Consider the following 25,086-nt stretch of genomic DNA (forward strand, 5'->3'; position numbering starts at 1 on the left):
GTGAAAATTGTTATCAACCTTAATCACGTTGAATTGGTTCATAGTGCTTTTCAGGTCTACTATATCCTTCTACTTTTCTGTCTATTCACTCTATTAATTTTTGAGAGTTTGATATGAAACGCCAACTAAAAATCTTATCTACTTAAGAAAATCATTGTAATATATAGTAGAACCATATGTAACTTTGTTCTGTATTTTCCAAGTTTCCTGTAAATGTGTTAGCACACTTTCATAATTTAAAAAATAATACTAGAGTGGGTTGCCATTTCCTTCTCCAGAGGATCTTCGCCACCCAGAAACCGAACCCACATCTCCTGCATTGGCAGGCAGATTCTTCACCACTGGGCCACCAGGGAAGCCCAGGAGCAATTTTATAATATGGTATAATAATGACATCTGCTGCTGCTGCTGCTAAGTCACTTCAGTCGTGTCTGACTCTGTGCGACCCCATAGACAGCAGCCCACCAGGCTCCTCTGTCCCTGGGATTCTCCAGGCAAGAACACTGGAGTGGGTTGCCATTTCCTTCTCCAATGCATGAAAGTGAAAAGTGAAAGTGAAGTCACTAAGTCATGTCCGACTCTGCGCGACCCCATGGACTGTAGCCTACCAGGCTCCTCCATCTGTGGGATTTTCCAGGCAAGAGTACTGGAGTGGGTTGCCATGTCCTTCTCCAATGACATCAAAACCAAGTTCAAAATACACTGCATGTTGGTGGAAGTATGTCAAAAATAGAAAATTTCAAAGATAGTTGCAATATATAAAACACTATCACAAATAATATCTCGCTGATTTTTCTCAACAACCCAGAGAGATAGCTTTATTATGTAATTCTCTGTCTACATATATAGAAATTGAGACTTAGAGAGATTAAATCATCAAGGTCATCCAGGTAATAATGACAAGGCAAGAAATCAAATTCAGGCCTTTGGGCTTTCAAAGCAAAAGACAATATAACAAGGACCCTGCAAACTGTATCTTTTGATTTTTCTCTAGTCCTTTTGTACTATCAAGCAATACATCTGGGAGAAAAGAATTACAAATTCCTGATAGTCTGTGAATCTTTATGTTCTTTGAGTTTAGTGTATACCAGGTTTAATACTTTTAAAAGTACTTAGGTCTCAGTTTCACAAAATAAAAAGTACATGTATCAAAACAATAAATACTATTTAAGTGTAGAATTATCTTCGTAACTAAACCTATTATCAAAATGCCACCTCTCTGGGAAACCACAAATTGTTCATGTTAACCCCCAATACTACTAGATATACATGCAAAAGCCCACTTAGAAAAGTCTGGTATTTAATTTATTGTCATTACAAGCATCACCCAGAGTTAGAACTGCACTGTATCTCTACGACCCTCACAACCACAAAGACAAGCTTTTATTTTTATTATAGTTGAGAATGAGCCTCATGATATTGTATAGGAAATTAATGTTTGGCTTTGGTTTTCTTACAGCCTATGGCAAAACTGTAGCTGATAGCATAAACCAGGGACTCTATTGCACACCTAATTTTTCTATGGTTCCACTGCCCTCTAGTGGCTATGTTAAAACTAGTTATTAACAGTGGTATTAGCCCTCAGAAGTCAGCAACAGTTCTCAAAGCTGAGTGGGCAGACCAGCAGCACTAGCCACATCCAGGAACTTCCTAGACATACAGAGTTCAAAACCCACCTAAGATCTACTAAAAAGAAACTCTGTGGATGGCGCCCAGCAGTATGTTTTAGTGACCCCTCCAGGTGATTCTGATGCACACTAAAGTTTGAGAACGACTAGGCAGTCTAAGGAGAAGGCAATAGCACCCCATTCCAGTACTCTTGCCTGGAAAATCCCATGGGTGGAGAAGCCTGGTGGGCTGCAGTCCATGGGGTCGCTAAAAGTCAGAGACGACAGAGCGACTTCACTTTCACTTTTCACTTTCATGCATTGGAGAAGGAAATGGCAACCCACTCCAGTGTTCTTGCCTGGAGAATCCCAGGGACGGGGGAGCCTGGTGGGCTGCTGTCTATGGGGTCACACAGAGTCGGACACGAGTGAAGCGACTTAGCAGCAGTAGCAGGCAGTCTAAGGGAAGCATTCTACCTGTAGTTGCAGTAAATGTGAAAGTATAAAGGTGTGTGTGCGGGTTAATTTTATGGTTTAATTTAACTGGGCTAAGTGTGCCAGATGGTTAGTAAGACATCCTGGGAGTCTGTAAGGGTGTTTCTCAAAGAAATTAGCATTTGATGAACTGAGTAAAGCAAATGGCTTCCCTAGCATGAGTGGGTATCATGCAGCTAGTTGAGGGCCTAAATAGAACAAAAGTCAGAAGAATGAGAAATTCACTCTCTCTGGTCCAGCTATAATATCCATCTCCACTTGTCTTCAGTCATTAGGACTCCTGTTTCTCAAGCGTTTGGACCCAGTTCAGCACTTAAATCATCAGCCCCATGACTCTTAGGCCTTCAGATTTGGACAGAATTACACCACAGGCCTTCATGGTTCTCCAACTTGTACATGGCTGATGGTGGGGCTTTCCGGCCTCCACAACCACGTTAGCCAATTCTTACAAGAAATCCCCTCTTACATGTCTCCATATCTACCCTACTGGTTCTGTTTCTCTGGAGAACTCTGACTAGGACAGTGCATGAGTGCTCTTTTATAAGTATTGTTCATAATTATTCCTATGATTTTTCTAAATTTTCAAAAGCCCTTCATATGTGCAGAATAATCTAGAAAAAGCTTACACTAAATTGAGGGGGGATTTAAAAGTGCTATAAATCTAAGGCTGAATGATATAGAAAATCAGATAAAATGAATAAAGGTAAAATAATTAGATATTAAAAGTTCATTTTAAGAACTTGCTAACTAGCCAAAACATCTGACCAGGATCCAGGTCAGTTATATATATATATATATATATATATATATATATATATATATATATATAGACCCATTTGTTTCTTTGCTATAAAATCAATCATAAAATAAGTGTTGAATACAATGAATATTCAATCCAGGTTGGTGTGGGGAATGCAATATCCAGTAGATGTACATTATTTTCTACCCATTTTTCCATTACATAAGTTGCCAGTTTCCATTACATGTACTGTTAGTCAAATTATTCAGTGACACAGCCTTAGCCCCATCCTGAACTAGAGCCAGAAAATATTGGGATCAAACTTTTAAAAAATTGTTTTCTTGGCAAATAAATAATTTAATAATAGCTTTTACAAATCATGTGTAATTTATTATAGCTCTAGGCTGTTGATGGGTCAGTTCATCTATTTATCAGATAAAGAATAGAATAAAAGCAAACTAGACTTGAGGTCAAAAGTATGAGATTGGATCTGTGTGAAATTTGGCAAGTTACTTAAATTCTATGAGGCTTGCTTTTCCCAGCTGAAGGGTAGTGATAACAATAAATATATTGACCAGTTTTTTGTGAGGGTCAAATAAATAAGGATAAGACAGACTTAAGTGTTAAACAAAAGGAACTCACACATTATGTTTGAGCAAATCTCAGAAAAAAATGCAAACATTACAGAAAGACTTAAAAATGGTACTGATTAATAAAAAGATGGATATAACTCTTACTGCTTAAACCCTTTCTCAAAAAAAGCCCACTATAAACTCTGGATAAAACATGAAAAAACAACTACCTGGAAAAAAGTAGGCAGACACTGGAAGGCAGTCAACGTTGTGAAGAAGGAACGGCACTGAGTAAAGATAGACCCCGTCGGCACACTGTGTACACAAACCGAGATAGAAAAGCTGCAGTCTTATTGGCTTAAAGTCCTAGAGGACAGAGTAGAGAGTTACCACAGAAACTGAAAAGTGACAGTGAAAATCGTAAAAAGGAGACAGCCAACATACAGTAAGCCTCATTTCATGTATTAACTCTTCCCAAATCACTGACTGACTGAACTATATATACGTGACGGGCAGACTCCAAGGAGTACATTGAAGGCTAACCAAATACTCTTTAGAGTTCAGAGTTTAAGTTTCTGAAAGAAAAAAAAAATATTCCTCTAAGAAACAATCAAGAGGATCTAAAGATACTCATAATAGCCAGGAAACAATTCAAAATTAGACAAGAGGTAGAAGCAACTCAATGAAGTATAAAGAAAATGTGGCATATATGTATATACCATGGAATATTTTTCATCCTTTAAAAAGAAGGAAGTCTTCTCACACACTACAGCATAGATGAACCATGAGGATATTATGCTAAGTGAAATAAGCCAGTCACAAAAAGACAAATACTTCATGATTCCATTCATACGCAATATCTACATAGCCAACTTCATAGAAATAGAAAATATAATTGTGTTTGCCAGGGAGAAAGAGAAGAATGGGAAATTGTTCAAGGGAAATAGTGTCTCAGTTCTGCAAGATAAAAATGTTAATGGAGCAGCACAACAAAATGAATATAGTTAACACTACTGAACTATATTCTTTAAAATGGTTAAGATAGGTTAAATGATTAATTTATTTTTGTTTTCTTCCTCTTCCCTCCTTTTCCTTTTCCTCTTCTCATTACATAAAACTGGATCAAGAAAATAGAGGAAAGATGACAAACACCAGTTTTAGCTCAGAAACAATGAGGGAGAAGTTGGAGGCAATTCAATTCTACCTTCTAATTATGAGAATTAGACCCTTTCTTTCAGTTCAGGCTCAAGATGGCAACTTTACAAGGCAATAGAGAAATTAAATAATAAAAATAATATTATACTCTCTAACATTCATAATTAATGTACTAGAACTGGTATCAAATTAAGATAGGCAAAAATAAGAAACACACACATACACAAACCTTTTCTTTACTAACCAATGAAATAAAAAATAAGGAAACATAACTCTTAAGTGAATAGCTTATTCCATGAGGAAATACTTCATTCTACAATCTCTTTGAGCTGGTTTTCCATCAACTTCATCCAGTTTAGTCTCTTCACTTGTGTTTGGGTGCAAAGTCCCATAATAAACAAGAAGAAAAATAATTCCAAGGAGAAGAGAAAGAACTATAGTAATGCTGACAGGTATAAAATAGTCCGCATTAAAAATATAGAGTGGGTCAAACCAGAACACAATCAATATCCCCAATGTAACCAATACCCTTACAATATAATAACAAGACATTGGGCATTTGGTATTTTGTCCCTTAATATTAAAAAATGTAAAAATAAGAATGAATCCAACAACAATCCTGTATAGGATTTCCATACTTGTGGAAACACAAAAAGCAGTTTGTTCTTTAAATGCCCAAAATATACCTAAAAGCCAAAGAAATGACAACAGAAGGAAAGCAATCTTAACATTTAAGAATAAAAGAAGCACAACACTCAACATCCAAGATAATAATGTAAACAACTTGTAAAAGAGATATACAAGCTTGGGACAGGGTCCATTAAAGAGGTTTTTATCAGGTAAGGATTTTCTTAAAGCTACTTGATAATCAACAGTCGACCAAGAAACAGCACAGCAAGAGACCACGATGGCTGCATCTACAAAACAAAAAAATTTTTAAGGATGTAGTTATATAAATAATAATAGCAATATTATTATACACCATACATGTTTTATCTGTATATACACAGCCACAAACACAAGACAGGCACTTTATATACTCATCTCATTTAATCATTTGAAATAGATATTAATATTTCTGTACTACATATGAGGGAATTGAGGCTTAGAGAATATATGTATTACTTGACCCAAATCACACAGCCAGCAAGTTGCAGAGAGGTGAGATCGGAATTGAAATCTGCCCGATTCCAAAGTTGGTATACTTAACCACTATACTTAACCAGAATGTGAATAAATTCACTGGACAAATCTTCTTGAGCACCTGGTAAAATGCAAACTGCATACTATGGAAGTTTTCTAAGAGACTAGTTATAGTCCTAGCTTTTCCAATCTTTTTGACTTTGGCCTTGGGCATAAACCTAATTCACTGAGAAATGGCATCCAAGAAAGAAAACAGCAGAAAGACACGGAAGGAAGTTAAATAGAAATTTTAACCTAAGTATGAGCTATTAACAGCTCAGTTTCCCATGTCTTTAAGATGATAGATCAAATGAACAAATATGATCTAAAACTTATAAATTACTATAGGTTTTACATGTTTAGCCTATTTTTTATCCCATCGAATAACAGAAAAGCAAGTTAATTACTACTTTGGAAAGACATGTCATTATTCCACCGTCAAAGTTGGGGACCTAAAACTGAAAGCAAAGATAGTAGGGAATTAGAAGGAAGTAATTTAGAGTAGAATACAAAATGCTCATCATTCCCATTTAAGCTCATTGAAGGTCAATATATTAAGAAAGAAAGGCAGATTTAAGACAGATCTATCTATTGAAGAGGATTATAAATGACTTTGTCCACTCTCCTGGTTTTAGCATATAGCATTCTGTGGACTCCACTAATTAGTTGGACTTTTCTTTCTTCTTTAATTCAAAAATATGAATTAAAACATCATTTCCCCTAAACTGCCCTTCAGTGGTGTCTTTTTTATAACTGGTTTTAATTTCTACCAAATCCAGTACATAAACTTCATTTTTAAACATCAATAAATGCCATAGAATTTATAAGAAAAAAAGCAGTAGCTTGCTCTGCCCCTTCTCACATCTCAGTAGGGACCCTCAGAAAAAACCACTATCTACTTTTAGCTTTTCTGACATTATTGCCCTATTTCTAAATAAAACACATACTGTGCTATTTTTTTTAATTTATCTACTTTAGACACTGCTTATTGATTTAAAAGCTGCTCGGCCAAATTACTACCTTCTGCTTATATTTCTTTTCCTTTTAAAAACTTTTTTTGTTGAAGCATTTTATTAATTTTAAAAAAATCCCTCAGCTTTACTGAGATATTATCAATATATATGCAAATTTACAGTGTGATGATTTGATATACATGTATATACAAAATGATGACCACAATGAGGTTAATTAATACCTCATGCCCCCATGACATTTTTGGTGGGTCAACATGACAACTTTCAAGTATACAATGCAATATTTTTAAAACATTTCATTGTTCCTTACTTTGCTTATTATTATTTCATGACTCATAAATATTTTTTAGCAAACTCTTCAAATTAATTAAACTCCCCAGATACATCTATTAGCTTTTTTAAAAATAATAATATGACCTTTCTGGTCAAAGGTAGCTGTTGTCAAGGTTTGCTTTCTGTCTTCCCAGAACTTGCCTTTACCTTTCATCACTGTTGATTTTGTTACCCATTATTTCTTTCTTGCTTCATTCTCATGGTTGGATCAAACATTCTCCAGACATTTCTGAGAAAAGCTGCACCTAAGCTGAACTTTTAAGCATGAATGTCTCTAAATGTCTTTATTCTACCCTCCATATTTGATATACAGTTTCAACAGAAATAGAATTCAAAGTTTAAAAATTTTTTCCAAGGAAACTTTGAAGTCATTTATCTTTTAAATTCTAATCTCAAGTGTTACACTTAAGAATGTCAAAGTTATTCACTTTCTCTATACTTAAATAATCTTTACTTTCTTTCAAATCTTCTAAAATCTTTAAGTCTCTGAAATGTTATAATGATGGGCTTGGTGTGGACCATTTTATCAACTTTTCAATCTAGTAACACACATCCTTCAGAGATATGCTGCTTTTATTCTTTGAAGGCTTCCCAAAAAATTACAACATGTATACTAAACAGATTAAAGTTTAATCAAAATTTCTACCTCACAGGAAGATTTATCATGGAGGTAGTGAAGCTTAAATTTCAGGGACCCATTCCTGCCCAGACTCCTTCCAAACCTGGCAAAGCCCTGGCAATGTGTTCACTTTGTCATATACTTTTATAAAATTTGGAAAAATAAGATGTTTTAATTGTAATTGCTTAAATTCCCTGTTTCTACTCTTACTTTCCCTCTTCCACATTTTTCCCTAAGTGTACTGAAGCAACTGTCATCATTTTGGGGCTCTAGCTAAAGAGGAATTGAATTGAGAAGAGTTTAGGTTTAGGAAGATTTGTTTATAAGATTTGCTTGGATAATTATGATGAGTAAGTAACAGATCTAGGATTTTCAAGCAGTTTGCCTTATCTTGAAGAAGTGAAGTGAATTCGCTCAGTTGTGTCCGACTCTTTGCAACCCCACGGACTATAGCCCACCAGGCTCCTCTGTCCATGGGATTCTCCAGGCAAGAATACTGGAGTGGGTTGCCATTTCCTCCTCCAGGGGATCTTCCCGACCCAGGGATCGAACCCAGATCTCCCGCATTGCAGGCAGACGCTTTAACCTCTGAGCCACCAGGGAACGCTTCACTATCCTGCCATGAACAGGTCTTTGATTCCTTAACATTAAGGCATGATGATTTATCCTTGTCCACCTGACACTATTTGTTTGATATTATTTTCCATTTCCTGCTTACCTACCTGTTTCCAATATACATTTTCTGCCCATTTTTCTAATCTAATCTGTACATTACACTTTATCCAAACTGAATTTCCTTGTCTTTGCGAAACCATGCCTTTGTTTATGCATTTCTCTCAGTATGGAATGACTCTGCCCAATTACATCTATACAGATTCTTTTTAACTTCCTCTGATTCGACATTATTGACATCAGTGAAAAAAAACAAGACTCCCACTATTTACTAAATTAGACATCAACAATAAATTGGTGTTTTCAATTCAAACAGTATTTAAAATCAGTTACTTCATCAAAAAAAAATCTTGATATACCCTGATCTTAAACCACATTATTGAATAAATTGGTAGTTTGTTTCAAATGTGACAATAATCCAAAAATATACATATAACATTATCAATAATTTGTGAAGTTGAAAGAAACTTTTCTAAATTAAAAGATAAAATTTCTCTTAACTATGCTACAAAAAAGATTGAATTTTTCTTTTCTACAAAAAGTATAAAATCATTATCAAATCAAAAGCCAGTCAGATACTAAAAATTTGTATTAAAGAGCATTAAAATAAGAAAAAGATACCACTTTTCTTTCTCTTGTGAAATTTGTGGTATTGGTCAGATTTCTTATCCCCGTAATTTGCTATTACTTATTTTTTATATTTTAAAAAAAGGTTATTTTCATACCTTTTATGGCCTGAATTATATTTTTCCAAAATTCATATGTTAAAGCCCTAACCCCTAAAGTGACTACACTGAGATAGGCCCTTTAGAGAGATAATTAAGGTTCAGCAAGATCATAAAGGTGGAGCCTGAATCTAACAGGACTGGTATCCTTGTAAGAAGACAAGGAGATACCAGAGATCTCACTTTTTCTCCATACATAGAGGAAAGACATGTGAGGACACAGCAAAAAGGTGGCCATCTGCAACCCAAAGAGTCCTCACCAGAAACCAACCCAACTGGGCCCCTTGATCTCATATTTCCAGTCTCCAGAACTATGAGAAAATGTATTTCTGTTGGTTAAGCTGCCCAGTCTGTGGTATTGTTACGGCAGCCCAAGCAGACCAACATAATATCTAATTTTGTCTTCCTAATAATATATTCTTTAAAAAAAAAACATAGGGTCTAATTGTTTAATTTTACACCTTAAAAAGACCAGATTCATTTCTGTTTTAACTTTCTCCTGAACTGTACAAGGCATTTAAGACAGTTTAACTCCATTCATCTTCCACCTGTCTTGTATTTATTTCTGTCTTGGATTTTCATTCTTTTCCTTAGCCACATAGTATTATTTTTGTTTATGCAGTCAATTTTCATTTAGAGGTAGGTAGCTTTACTTTTATCCTGAGGAGGGGGAGGGTGCCTTCTGGCATGTCAGCTTTAAAAGTAGGATTTTCTACTAGATATCCCTCCCTTGTGAGGACCCTGAGTTTTGTCTCCAGTCCTCCAGACTCTGGGAAGCTATCAAAACTGAATCTGCTGTGTATAAGTTTCTGTAAAACTCCTCAGGGTATAAATGCCTTCACAGTCCTACTCAACCCTGCTCCACTCCCACTTTCATGCATATTTTGGCCTGTTACATCGGACTATTTTAAGCTTTTATGAAGAATTTTGAAACTATATACCCAATTGTTTCAGATAATTTCAGGAGGAGAATTGATTCAAATAATTTAGCCTTTTGGTGGTGGTGGAACTGATTTGAATAACCCAAGTTTTCCATCTGCTTTCCATCTTCTAAATATTTACTGATATTTCTAGTCTGCTGTTCTACTCTGCATTCTCTTCATCCTTATGAGTTTTATTGTTTTCACTCCTTTACTTTCCTCTTTAGCATGATTTCAGGGAGGAACAAAGATAAAAGAATATGTTCAGTTTTCTGAAGTCATTCTATACACAAACTGATTTTTTTTTTTACACTTTGAATTATTTTTCCTGATTTACAAAACATGGTTACTATAAAAATTTTGAAATTCAGAAAAATATAAAGAAGATGAAATAAGTAAAATCATTCATGATCCCAGCACACAGAAGCAGCCACAGTTAACATCAGCAGATCTACCAAAGCACAGGTTATAAGCTCTAAATGTTGATCTTTAGCTTCAGGGACTATATAATATACAACTATTCTGGGCATCACAAGGAAAAAGAGATCTCATATGCTGTAGGCTCATTTCAGTGTTATACTAACAAATATGAAAATATTAGAAAGGACTACATCTAGAGGTTTATGGGAAACTGGGAACAGAGAAGACTGTTTAGGGGAATTAACTCATTTAACAAGAAAATCTAGCATAGAGAGAACTCCAAGGGAGAGGACAATCTGCTACAACTCTGAGGTGAATCCAAGACCACATGGAACTCTCATCACTAATGAAAAGAGCAACTATTTTTATCAAATAAGTAGTTTTTAACATCTCAAAATAAATACCTATTAAAATATTTTTTAATAGAAATACCGAACTGTCCTTTTAAAATGTGCATTTAACCATGAGAAAATCTGCTATAAAAGAGCAACATATTGACCAATTTGCAAAGCAAACATTAGTTTTGTAGTAGGGGCACATTTACACAATGATTCTAATTCTAGGAATTTACCCTATGGATAAACTTCACACATGCAAAAGGATACGTGCATAAGATTATTCACAGCAGAATTTTTTTCCAACAGTAAAATATTAGAAACAACCTAAATTAACATAAAGAAGCTTGTTAGATAATTCAGGATACATCTATAATTTATAAAACTACGCAGATAATAAAAATAAAATGTGGGCACTCTTTCTGTACCAGTATGTTTAGATCTCCAAGACATACATTAAGTAAAAAAAAAAAAAACACAAAGATAGTTTTCATGTTACCATTTCTATAAAAGAAAAAGAATAAATAAAGGCTCTGAAAAAATTTTTTTCTGAAAGAATCATTAAAAAGCTGACAATAGTTTCATTTGTAGGCAAAGAGAAGGAATAGGAAGAAGGGGGGAGAGAGAGTACACGTTTAAATACTTTTTGATATTTGAACTATGTACTTCTTTTCAAAAATAACAAATTACTCTTTAAAAAATGATAAAAATAAACATAAAACCTGCCAAAGAGTTACACAGTTGACGTAAGATATCAGCGGCATCCATCTAACACAAGGAATTAAGACAGACCTACACTGAGTGAAATTTGCTTGACCGTGTTCCAGAAAGATGTAGAGCTGAAGAGCAAGTTGTGGGCAACCTTCCAGGTAGGTCTCAAACAGCCTGAGCATGCTCAAATCTGTCACCCTATCATTAATCTGTTTTTCCACGAAGTTTTCAGTTTTGCTGCCATACTTGAAAGCCACTTGATAACCTTGTTTCAAGGCAAACCAATACCTGTAAAGTAAACATGAACATTTATCTTCAGTAATAGATTCTTCATATGTGTTCATATACATAATAATTTTGAAAAAAAGCAATTGTGTTTAAGAATAGAATTTTCCCACAAACTTTTATCTGCTACAATTTTGTAAACATTTCACAGTAGTTGTATTGAGATTCGAGACTCCACAATTTTTATTGGATGTTTGACGTGTCAGTGCATGCTAGCACTATTAAGCATACATGATCTTATTTCATCTTCAAAATAATTATGAGAAATGAGTCGGTATTATTTCCAATTAACAGTCAGGAAAAGAAAGACTGAGAACTAGAATGATATGCTGAAAGATACACAAAGTGTTAGGAGCAGACCTAGAGTCCAAACCTTTATCTTATAATTCCTAGTCCTAACCACTACTTTCTGAAAGATAAACTGCAACGTCCACTTCACACAATTTATCTTAATTATAAGACAGATATTAATACATGCCCTTATGAATATGTCAAGGTTGAAGATAAGACTGAATATTCTTTCAATTTAATCTAGCAAATAATTACTTGACCCTTGAACAACATGGGGGCTAGGGACACCAACCCTCTGTGCAGTTGAAAAATTCATGCATAATCGCTAGTTGGTAGTTGGCCCTGTGTCCTCAGTTCCACATCCATGGATTCAACCAATCTCAGACTGGGTAGTACTGTATTATTTATTACTGAAAAGATCTGCATATAAGTGAACCCACACAGTTCAAACCCATGTTATTCAAGGGTCATCTGTACTCCATAATCTACAAAGTATTAGTCTCTGTGACCATCAGCATCCTGAAAAATATATAAAATTTCAAAGACTCCTAAAACATCCTTGCTGAGGCTCTTCTTTACAAGGAATTTTTAAATGAACATGCGTTATCATCATTCAAGTAAAATTAATGACAAAAATAATTGAAACAATTATTTTTAAAATATCCAAGGCTAGCAATAAGACAATTAGGATTCTAGCTCAAAGTTTACCAAAATTCTTTATTTATACCTCAATTTCCTCATATATAAAGTTACAATAGTGATATATATCCTGCTTCAACCTGCTCTGTCAATGTTTCCCATTTCAGTAAAAGGCACTAATATTCATCATGTTGCTCAAAACAAATGTGGTAATAATTTCCAATTTCTTTCTTTTTCTAACACCCTATAAAAATTCCCCAGTGGGTTCTCTTGGTTCTTAGTTCAAACTCCAAATATTTCCAAATCTAAACACATCTTATCACTTCCACTGCCTCCATCCTAGTTTAAGCAGCCAATGTCTCTGGCCTGAATTACTTCAATAGCCTCATAACTGGTATCTCTGATTCTACTCTTGCTCTCTATACAGCATCTAGGTTGAACCTGTTAACCATAATTTAGCTGCTATCCCTCCAGTCAAAATATTCTAATGCTTTCCATCATACTTAGAATAAAACACAAAGTTTTTACCCCATCTTACAAGGCCCCCTGTAATCTGACTCCCACACACACTATAACACTGCCTTTCCCTTTCAAGTCTCCCACACTTCCAGGGTACTATTCGTGCTGTTTTTTTCCAACTTAAAGGCCTTGGTCTTTGCTAATGCCTCTTCCTGGAACTCTTCTAAACCCCAGAGATTTTACATGCTTTCTCCTTAACTTCATTCAGGTCTCTATTCAAATGCCACATCCTTACTGATATCTTTCCAGATCACACCATCATATTCTCTTTATCCTATTATTTTTCTTTATTACCACTTGACACATTATATATTTTTATTTGTACCTTCTCACAAGAATGAGATCTGCATGAAAGCAGGGACTTTGTTTTGTTCATTGCCATATCCTAAGCAACTAGAACAGTCTTGGGACATAGGAGGCTCTCAGAAAATATTTACTGAAGGAATGAACAAATGAAAAACTCATGACAATTTTTCCATAAAGAGACAGTAGATATGAAAAGGCTTTGAAAAGTTGAAAGACATAAGATATTCTGATTGTAAACATGATGTATACATATATGAATATGCAAAGATTCTTCACCTAGCAAATAGAAGTATATTTTTACCATAATAGTTTTAGGATAACATAGTCCATTATACTCCATGTGGACTAGACGCCAGGGCAGAGGGTCTACAAAAATGATGAAGACATGACCTCCACCTTCAATGACCTTACAGCCTAGTAGGAAGTTCAAGCCTATAAACTGCTAACTGCAAAATGAGGCAGAAGAAATAACCACTCAACAAAAATATAAATACTATTGATACATTGTAAAAGCACAGGAAAAAATGATTAACACTGTCCAGGATTTACAGGCAAGAGTCATAATTTGTGTTTGAGTTTTTTCTGGGTATCTGGCACAATAAGGGGAGCTTCCTGGTGGCTCAGACGGTAAAGCGTCTATCTGCAATGCTGGAGACCCGGGTTCAGGCCCCTGGGTCGGGAAGATCCCCTGGCAACCCACTCCAGTACTCTTGCCTGGAAAATCCCATGGACAGAGGAGCCTGGTAGGCTGTAGTCCATGGGGTCACAAAGAGTCGGACACGGCACAGTAAGGAGTTCCCATATGTATATTATGTAAGACTAATAAGCAATACAGTATGTGGTTCCTGTTTTTAAAGATATCTATCCTTTTAAAGCAAGAGGATAGATACCACTAACTGAAAAACTTGAAAAACACACAAGCATTATTGGTACATGCTCAGAGCAAATTAATATGGGTAGCACAGAGTGGGAGAGCTAGCAGAGTACAGTGATTAAGAGTAATGACTCTAAAAAACTCAGGATGCTTGGATTCAAATCCTTGCTCCAATACTTCTTAGTGATGTTTCAGGTTCCTCATTTGAAAAAGGGAGTAATCATCATACCTACCTCATTGGGTTGATATAAGGATTAAAGGAACTAATACTGGTCTAAAATGATTAGACCAGTATCTGGCACATGTTAAGTGCTATGTCAATGACTGTTAAACAAAAAAAAAACAGATGGGGCTGTTCACAGATATGCACATTAATATTTCCAGGGACTTTAGGGAGGAATATTTTCCAAACCTGTAGCACTTAGTGGCAAATGTATACAAAGTTCTGCTTATCTAAGGATAATTTCATGCAAAGGGGAGTATGAATATAATTTTTTTAATCAACAGGATATTGTTTCAGTTTTATGGGATAAATGATGAAGAGGCCAAAGAAAAATAAACAGAAAGAGCTTTCTTAGCATATTTTATCACAATGTATTATTTTATTTGAGATAAAGAGGCAACAGCTTCTAGTAACGATGGATTCCTTTGCATCAAGCTCACCCTCCTACTGATGACAATGATAAATTATAGACAAAATATTAAAGATAACAAGGCACTAAAGAGCAACCAAAAGTAGGAAGAAGCATGAGGTCACTTAACCCTTGAGAGAAGGGAACGATACTACCGGAGAAGCACATGTGACTTTTCCTCTAAAAGCATCCCACAGTCCAAACAGTACAAAGCAGACACAGTTCAAGCAGAAAGTCAAATTATTATTGGCTCAAAGTGTCAGAGGACTGAGGTTGAATCTGCCAGAGTGGTTAGAAATTAAGAGGGACCTCAGAAAAGAGGGAGCCACAGAGTAAAAGAAACCCCAAATCTGCACATACTCTCCTTAAATCCTCAGTCAAACCCTTACTATATATATGTAGGGTGACACTCTAAGGAACTGAGGAACAATGGCTAAATGGGACTAGGCAGAGATTTCAGCAGCTATCTATCTTAAGGAAGAGAATGGAGTTTGCAATCCACCAAATTCAAGGAGCTTGGTAAATACTTCAGGCATCCCATTGAAACCCCAAAAGGCCATGTTTTAGAAATAGAGACGATATTTTGAGTTGTGAGACTTTCCCTAGGACTAAGGACAAAAGCAAAACAGACCTTCCCTAATAAAGCTTAAACCAAGTCTCTGTAATACATCAAGGTAATTTGCCAATAATTTAGCTATTTGCTTTCTCTTCAATGGAAGATAACAGAAATTACAGTCACTACAAGGTATCAATCACAATGCCCATTACACAATAAAAAAAATTACTTGAGTAAAATTTTTACTTGAGTAAAAAAAATTCACTCTTAATGCAAATTAAGAGTAAATGTAACTTATGCTAAAGGGGAAAACCAGGTAATAGAAACATATCAGTTAGCAGAAACATACCCACAGATGACCCAGATATTGCAACTAGCAAACAAACACAGAAAAAATTAGGAAAAAACTAACAGAACCTCATAACGCAGGTGTAATTGAAGTCACAAAAGAAACAAAGAAAATGGGACAGGAAAAAATAAAACTTGACAACATACTGGCCAAAAATATTTTCCAAAGTTGATTAAAAACAACATAAAGCTCAATGAACACAAACAGAAAACATGAAAAGAATATAATATGTAGGCCAAGAAAACAACTATATCAATAATTGCAATAATATATGAAATGGAAATAGATTAAATACTTCAATTAATAAAAGACTGTCAAGCTGGGGGAAAAAAATTAAGATTCAACTCTCTGTGATTTGGAAGAGACTCTCTTTATACATCTTGAGCTTCCCTGGTGGCTCAGATGGTAAAAAAGCATCTGCCTGCAATGCGAGAGACCCAGGTTGGATCCCTTGGTTGGGAAGATCCCCTGGAGAAGGAAATGGCAACCCACTCCAGTATTCTCGCCTGGAAAATTCCATAGACTGAGGAGCCTGGTAGGCTCCAGCGGGTGGCAGAGTCGAACACGACTGAGCAACTTCACTTTCACTCTTTATACATAAAGATACAGACAGTTTGAAGGGCAATCACAAAAAAATAGTTAGTATGGCTATATTAGTATGCCAGACAAAATAGATTTCAAATCAAAGAGCATTCACAGAGATAGAGGATCATGTCATAATGAATCAATTTTTCCAGAACACATCTGAATGTACCTAATAACAGAGTTTTAAGACACATGAAGCAAAAACTGTCAAAAGTACAAGGAGAAAAAGATAAATCCACAATCTTAGAGCATTTTAACACTCATCTCTCAGTAAATGAAAGAAAAGGTAGGCGAAAAGAAAAAAAATCAGTGAGAATATAAACAACTTTAATGACATTATCAACATACTGCCCTAATTTATATTTACAGACCACTATGCTCAACCAGGGGCTTTCCAGGTGGCTCACAGTGGTCAAGAATCTGCATGCAGTGAAGAAATGTTCAAGTTCTTGGTCAGGAAGATCCCCTGGAGAAGGAAATGGCAAACTGCTCCAGTATTCTTGCCAGGGAAATCCCATGGACAGAGGAGCCTGGTGGGCTACAGCCCATGGGATCTCAAAGAGTTGGACACTCAACAAAGGCGAGTTACAAGTTCTTTTCAAATGCCCATGGAATATTCACCAAGTTAGACTATGTGCTGGGAAATGAAATAAGTCAGTTAATTAAAGAAGACTGTAATCACACAAATTATGTTTTCTGATCAAAATAAAATTGAATGAGAAATCAACAACAATAACATATCTAGGAAAATCCCCAAATATTTAGGGATTGAAGGGCCCAGACTCTCAAGTTTCATATATATTGCACCCTAGGAACTTGAACATTACCAGATGACCTCTATCTAAAGAGTTTTAAATAGAAGAATGGGTAAGGAAAAAATGCTCAACTATTTAATGCCCATTTAAGAAACTTCGGGCTTCCCTGATAGCTCAGTTGCTAAAGAATCCGCCTGCAATGCAGGAGACCCTGATTTGATTCCTGGGTCAGGAAGATCTGCTAGAAAAGAGATGGGCTGCCCACTCAAGCATTCTTGTGCTTCCCTTGTGGCTCAGCTGGTAAAGAATCTGCCTGCGATGTGGGAGACCTGGGTTTGATCCCTGGGTTGGGAAGATCCCCTGGAGAAGGGAAAGGCTACCCATTCCAGTATTCTGGCCTGGAGAATTCCATGATCTCTATAGTTTATGGGATCGCAGAGTCGGACATGACTCAGCGACTTTCACTTTGACACTTTAAGAAATTCCTTAAAGAAGGGCCTAGGGACCTGTGGAGGAATTGAAACTCTTCTCCCACTGAACTCTGTTTCACAAAATTTGAACTTTTTTACCAGCTATTTAAAAAGAGCAATAATAACTTCCATATTGCAAATAAAACAAATTCCTTTCATATATCCATCAAAGGAAAAAGTTTCCTTTGACAAAGAAAAAAGTATTATCACAAGTCATACAAAAAATAGAAATACAAAAGTGTCATATAATTTATATTCTGGAAAAAAAATCGTTCTACCCCACAGACCACTAAGCAATAAGAACACACTTAGTAGCAAGACACTTATACCAAATAAATAATTCATGTTGACATTCCTTGTCTTTCATCTACCAACACAAACTCAATTTATCTATTCTGTAGGGAAATGAATCTGTATTTTAGTATATTTCATGTTTTTGCATACTTAGTTTAGACAAATCCTTGGATAATTTGGCCACTTTTAAGAACTGCTTTAATTTTTGCTTATTTCTCACTATTCATGTCTGTATTGGGTCACTTCCAGCACCAAGAAAACACAAAGAAAAAGACAGACAAAAAGAGGAAAATGTTTATTTATCAAGTATCTGTTTAACAGTAATGAATGAGTTCAGTCATTCAGTCGTGTCCGACTCTTTGCGATCCCATGAATCGCAGCATCCCAGGCCTCCATGTCCATTACCAACTCCCAGAGTCTACCCAAACCCATGTCCATCGACTCAGTGATGCCATCCAGCCATCTCATCCTCTCTTGTCCCCTTCTCCTCCTGCCCCCAATCCCTCCCAGCATTAGGGTCTTTTCCAATGAGTTAGCTCTTCATATCAGGTGGCCAAAGTATTGGAGTTTCAGCTTCAGCATCAGTCCTTCCAATGAACACCCAGGACTGATCTCCTTTAGGATGAACTGGCTGGATCTTCTTGCAGTCCAAGGGACTCTCAAGAGTCCTCTCCAACACCACAGTTCAAAAGCATCAATTCTTCAGCACTCAGCTATCTTCACTGTCCAACTCTCACATCCACACATGACCACTGGAAAAACCATAACCTTGGCTAGACAGACCTTTGTTGGCAAAGTAATGTCTCTGCTTTTTAATATGCTGTCTAGGTTGGTCATAACTTTCCTTCCAAGGAATAAGCGTCCTTTAATTTCATGGCTGCCATCACCATCTGCAGTGATTTTGGAGCCCAAAAAAATAAAGTCAGCCACTGTTTCCACTGTCTCCCCATCTATTTGCCATGAAGTGACGGAACCGGATGCCATGATCTTAGTTTTCTGAATGTTGAGCTTTAAGCCAAGTTCTTCACTCTCTTTCACTTTCATCAAGAGGCTTTTTAGTCCCTCTCCCCTTTCTGCCATAAGGGTGGTGTCATCTGCATATCTGAGGTTATTGATATTTCTCCCGGCAATCTTGATTCCAGCTTGTGCTTCTTACAGCCCACCATTTCTCATGATGCATTCTGCATATAAGTTAAATAAGCAGGGTGACAATATACAGCCTTGATGTACTCCTTTTCGCATTTGGAACTAGTCTGTTGTTCCATGTCCAGTTCTAACTGTTGCTTCCTGATCTGCATACAGGTTTCTCAAGAGACAGGTCAGATGGTCTGGTATTCCCATCTCTTTCAGAATTTTCCAGTTTATTGTGATCCACACAGTCAAACGCTTTGGCATAGTCAAGAAAGCAGAAATAGATGTTTTTCTGGAACTCTCTTGCTTTTTCGATGATCCAGCGGATGTTGGCAATTCGATCTCTGGTTCCTCTGCCTTTTCTAAAACCAGCTAGAACATCTGGAAGTTCACAGTTCACGTATTGCTGAAGCCTGGCTTGAAGAATTTTGAGCATTATTTTACTAGCATGTGAGATGAGTGCAATTGTGCAGTAATTCGAGCATTCTTTGGCACTGCCTTTAACAGTAATAGGAAACCTAATTCAGTTTTTCTTTTTCTTCTCTTTTAACTAATAGGCAAAATATTCACATAAATCAAAAAATCAAAAAAGAAGTTACTAACTTTTTGAAAATACTCTATCCCACTTCTATGACCTAACTAGCCAGTTTTCACCCTCCCCCATGACCATAAGAATTCATGGTTACTAGTTTCATGTATACCCTTTCTAGAGTTTCTTTATGCATATACTAACACATGTAAATATGCCTTTTCACCACCTTTTAAAAATAGACTGTATTATATCATACCTGTTGTCTGCACCCTGTCTTTTCACTTAAAAGTACATCCTGGAGATTTTGCCATTTCAGTATATAAAGTACTTTATCATTCTTCGTAATAGTCATTGTAGTATGACATAGCATAGATATACTATAAACTCTAACCAACAGACATTTCAATTGCTTCCAGTATTTTGCTGTTATAAACAATACTACAACCGAAAAGCTATGCATATGTCATTTTACATGTATGCAGGTATGATAAATTCCCAGAAGAGGAACTCTGACCTAAAGGTATGTGCACCTAAAATATGCTCAACTGTCCTTCACATGGATTGTACCAATCCATACTCCCAACAAAAAAGTATGAGAATACCTGTTTTCCCATACCTTACCACGAGAGTGTATTATCACTTGGATTTTCACCAATCTGGTAGGTAAAGTATCTCAGTGAAGTTTTAATTGGCAGTTTTTAAATTATGAATGTGGTATAGTATCCTTCAGACAACTTAAGAGCCATTTGTATTTCCTCTTCTCTAAAATATCATTCTTTTTCCCATTTTTCAACTGGGAGGATGACCTTTTTCTCTTTGACTTCAGAAGCTCATGAAATATTAAAAGACTAGGTCTTTTTCTATTAAAAATTACAAATATTTTCCCCTATGAAAACTGCTTTCCTTTTTGCTTTGCTTTTGTTTGTTGGGATATTTTTGTTTTTATTTATTGCGTGCAATTTTTATTGTCAAATCTATAAATTATAGCTTGGGGATTTTGAGTTATGGTTAGAAAGGCTCTCCATTTCAAGCCTATAAAGGAATTTTCCTATGTTTTCTAATAGTACATTTCTTATATTAAATATTAGAGTCATTTGAAATTTATCCTGGTGTCTGGTATTTTACCTAGCTGTATACTCTATAATATGCAACCTTAAATTATCCCAACTCCAAAGTGAAACAAAACTTTTACTGTTCTTATGTTGCATATACTGTATTACTTCCTCTTATTTCCATTCCAGTCAATTTCTACAATCTGTGGTCTATCCATTTAAATGGCAAAGGGGGGAAAAGCTGTTTCCTTGTCCTTGTGGTTTGGGTTGGGTGTTGGGTGTTGCAGGTGGGTGATGCTTAGTGTCTCTCTGGAAACAAAGCTCTTCCAGTTTATGCTATCAGATATTCTTCTGATTAGGAGGAGTTAGAACCCATGACCTGTCATATAAAAGACTGAGGAACTGAAGACATAAACTGCAACATTTTAAAACTCTCCCAATACTGTACCCATCTCTATGTTTCTACCAATGTATTTCTAAAGATTTCACCTTCATTACAGAACAGGCTAAACTCTCTTCAAGATCACATACCATGCGAGAGCATAAGCTAAGTATGACCTTTGTGTGAAGGTCCACTTATAGTTTATTTATTTTCTCCAAATGACTATCTACTTATTCCAACATCTCTAATTACTAAGCATAAAAATCAGTAAGAATGTAGAATCTCCATTGCATGTACAAGGGAATTCCCGTAAAACTATCAGCTGCCTTTTTCATAGAAATTCTGCAGACCAGAAGGGAGTGGCACCATATAGTCAAAGTGATGAAAGAAAAAAAACCTATAAGCAAGAAAACTCTACTCAGCAACGATATCATTCAGATTTTAAGGAGAGATATAAAATTTTACAGACAAGCAAAAGCTAAAAGAGTTTAGAACCAGTAGACCAGCTTTATAAAAAATGTTAAGAAAGCTTCTCTAAGTGGAAAAGAGACTATCACTAGAAATATGAAAATTATGAAAGGAAGAATCTTACTGGTAAAGGCAAATATACAGTAGAGGTAGTAAATCATCCACTCATAAAGCTAACAGGAAGGTTAAAAGACAAAAGGAGTAAAATCACCTATATCCATAATAAGTATCCAAGGAACACACAAAACAAAAAGATATAAAATACGAAATCAAAAACAGTAAATATGGGTGGTGGGAAGCAAAAGTGCATGGTTGTTACAAACTGTTAGAACTTAAAACATCATCAATTTAAAATAATCACATATCAGTATGATAATCAGATTATTGACTTCCCTGGTGGCTCAAGCAGTAAAAGCGTCTGCCTGCAATGCAGGAGACTGGGGTTCGATCCTGGGTCGGGAAGATCCCCTGGAGAAGGAAATGGCAACCCACTCCAGTACTCTTGCCTGGAAAAATACCATGGATGGAGGAGCCTGGTGGACTACAGTCTACGGGGTCATGAAGAGTCAGACATGACTGGGCAACTACACTTTCAGATGGTAATAATAAAACAAATATCTATAACAGATACACAAAAGAAGGGAAAGAAACCCAAACATAACACTAAAGACAGTCATCAAATCACAAAGGAAGAGTGCAAAAGAAAAAGAAAACAAAGAACTGCAAAACAGTTAACAAAATCGCAATAAGACATATCTAACAATAATTACTTTAATGTAAATCGACTGAAAGCTCCAGTCAAAAGACACAGAGTAGGTGAATGGACACAAAAACAAGACCTGTATATGCTACCTACCAAGACTCACTTCAGAGCTAAAGACATATAGGCTGAAAGACAAAGTATGGGGAAAAGTATTACAAGTGGAAACCACAAGAAAGCTGGGGTAGTAATACTCATATCAGGCAAGACAGACTTTAAAACAAAGACTGTAACAAGAGACAAAAAAGGACTTACATAATGATAAGAGGATCAATCAAAGAAGAAGATATAACAATTGCAAATATATAAAAACACAACATAGGAGCACCTAAATGCATAAAACAAATATTAACAGACATAAAGAGAGAAACTGACATAGTAGGAGACCTTAACACCCCACTTAGATCAGGGGAGAGATGTAAGATCCAGATAGAAAATCAGTAAGAAAACACTGGTCTTAAATGACACTGAACCAGATGGACTTAATAGATTATATATTGACCATTCCATCCAAAAGCAGCAAGATACACACTCTTTTCAAGTGCACATGGGACAGTCTCCAGGATAGATCACATAACAAGCCACAAAACAAGTCTCAATGAATTTAAGACTATTGAAATCATATCAAGCATCTTTTCTGATCACAATGGCATAAGACTAGAAATCAATTACAAGAATGCACAAAAAACAAAAATAATATGCTACTAGACAATCAATGGGTCACTGACAAAATCAAAGAGGAAATAAAAAAACACCTGAAGACAAATGAATATGAAAACACAATGACACTAAATCTATGGGACACAGCAAAAGCTGTTCTATGAGGGAAGTTTATAGCAATACAGACTTATCTTAGCAAACAAGAAAGATCTCAAATAAACAATCTAACAGTAACAATCATGTTGGATATAGCAAGAAAATCTATCTTAAGTTTGTTTGGAGTACAGAAGGAAAAGAGACAGAAATACGGTAAAGAAAATGTTAGAAAAGATAATGGCTGAGAATTGTGCAGAACTCATGGAAGCTAATAATTCACAGAATCAAGACAGCAAGCAAATCCCAAGTGAAAGAAATAAAAATAAATTCTTCATATGGATATATCATAAACTGTAGAAACCCAAATATAAGGAGAAAAATCATAAGAGCAACCAGAGGGAAAAGAAAAACCCTTTTAAAGAACAACAGCAAGACTGACATCTAACTACTCAATAATGACAATGGAAACAAAAAGATGAGAGAATATAACATACAGAGAGAAAATAACTATTTACCTAGAATTCTGCTACCACTAAAATCTTTCTCAGGAAAGATGACTATTAAAATAGCTCAAATTCAAAACCTAACTGTAACAAAATAGTATATTATCCTCTTAATATTTGTCTTTAATTCTACTCCTTACCTTTAATATATATATTGTTTTGAACAGAATTAAATCTAAGATAATGAAAGAAAAGGTCATGTGAAATTAGATATATGGATAATCATAGAATTCTCGGGGCTCATTTAGATTGTACTTTCTTTAACCATAAAATAGGTTTTAAACAACATGATTCTTTAAGTTTGTTTTTAGTTCTGAGTGATTCTGTACCTAGCTAACCACATGACGACTGCACTATTGCAGTAAAAATTTCATCTCATTAAATCAATAGTACAAGTTACTTAAAAAGTGCGTGCTCTGTCAGAGTTGCAAGTGATAGGCTGTATTTATATAATCAGTTTTAAAATATAGAGGAGAAAAGATTCACAAGACATAGAAGTGAGTCCTTTTCTTTCTCATAAAAATGTGCTATTAGAAAAAGCAACTTTATTAGGTAAATTAAAACATTCTATTAATGAACCTGGAAAATTCTGACAGTACAATGACTCATGCAAGCATTGCTAGTGAGAAGCAAGTAACCTTTGTCCTACATGCAAACAGAGAAACTTTGTACCTTTCACTAACCAGATACAGAAAGTAGCTTCTGTCTGAATCAGAGAATAACAGTATTAAAGATCAAAAGTATATGCTCACCTTGTAAAAACTCCTCCTTGCAAGCAATGAAGTAGAAGAAAACAATGATGACTTTCTTGGCCTGCTTCCTTTAAATCAGCCTTGAACCAAGAATAACTAAAACACTGGACCACAAGTGTTCCAAAGAGCATAAAGCTTACTGTTAAAACACCAAAAACATACTGTCTTTCATGAAAAAATCTGACAGACACCCAGATGTCCACAATTAAATCAGTTACATAGATCATAATGCCAAGGACTGACATCATAAAATTCAACTTAGTATATTTCATTATGAATCACTATATCTCTTGGTTATTTACCTCCTCCTCTCATACAAAAAGAAAAAAACAAATATTAGTGCATTCTGTGATGTAGCACTGAATTTTAATTTCCACTCCCTAAATATTTAAAAAAATAAACATTATGAAATTGGAACACTAAAACTAAAGTGACTAATTTTAACTTTCTTTTCTAAACCTCTAGTCCAGTTGTTACTAGGCTTTATTCAATCTTGTTTCACAGTGATCTTCATTACAGATGATAACACCTAAAATAAAACATAAAAAATTCCAAAAATCTTGGTTCTAACATTAAAAATCCTAGGCCATGACTTTATCAAAGCACTACTTTTTCTAAAAGTAATATATTACCACTAAATACATTTCTTACAATATATAGCTTTGGGAAAGTAAAGTGTTAGAAATATACTTAATAGTTGACAACTTCCTCTCAGACTATTTGCTTTTTAAAAAAC

At 35.4% G+C, this 25,086-nt stretch overlaps 1 protein-coding gene across 1 annotated transcript; it reads right to left on the reverse strand.

The window, feature by feature from the left end:
• Nucleotides 1–4,856: 4,856 nt before the first annotated feature.
• XKR9 (XK related 9) lies at nucleotides 4,857–24,622 on the reverse strand. Its single transcript, XM_065903446.1, has 3 exons — nucleotides 24,351–24,622; nucleotides 11,545–11,747; nucleotides 4,857–5,485 (listed from the first exon to the last, which is right to left on the reverse strand). The coding sequence occupies exons 1-3, from the start codon at nucleotides 24,620–24,622 to the stop codon at nucleotides 4,857–4,859; spliced, it is 1,104 nt and encodes a 367-aa protein (XP_065759518.1).
• Nucleotides 24,623–25,086: the final 464 nt, after the last annotated feature.

The sequence above is a fragment of the Muntiacus reevesi genome, chromosome 12, assembly GCF_963930625.1.
Source record: "Muntiacus reevesi chromosome 12, mMunRee1.1, whole genome shotgun sequence".
NCBI lineage: Eukaryota > Metazoa > Chordata > Mammalia > Artiodactyla > Cervidae > Muntiacus > Muntiacus reevesi.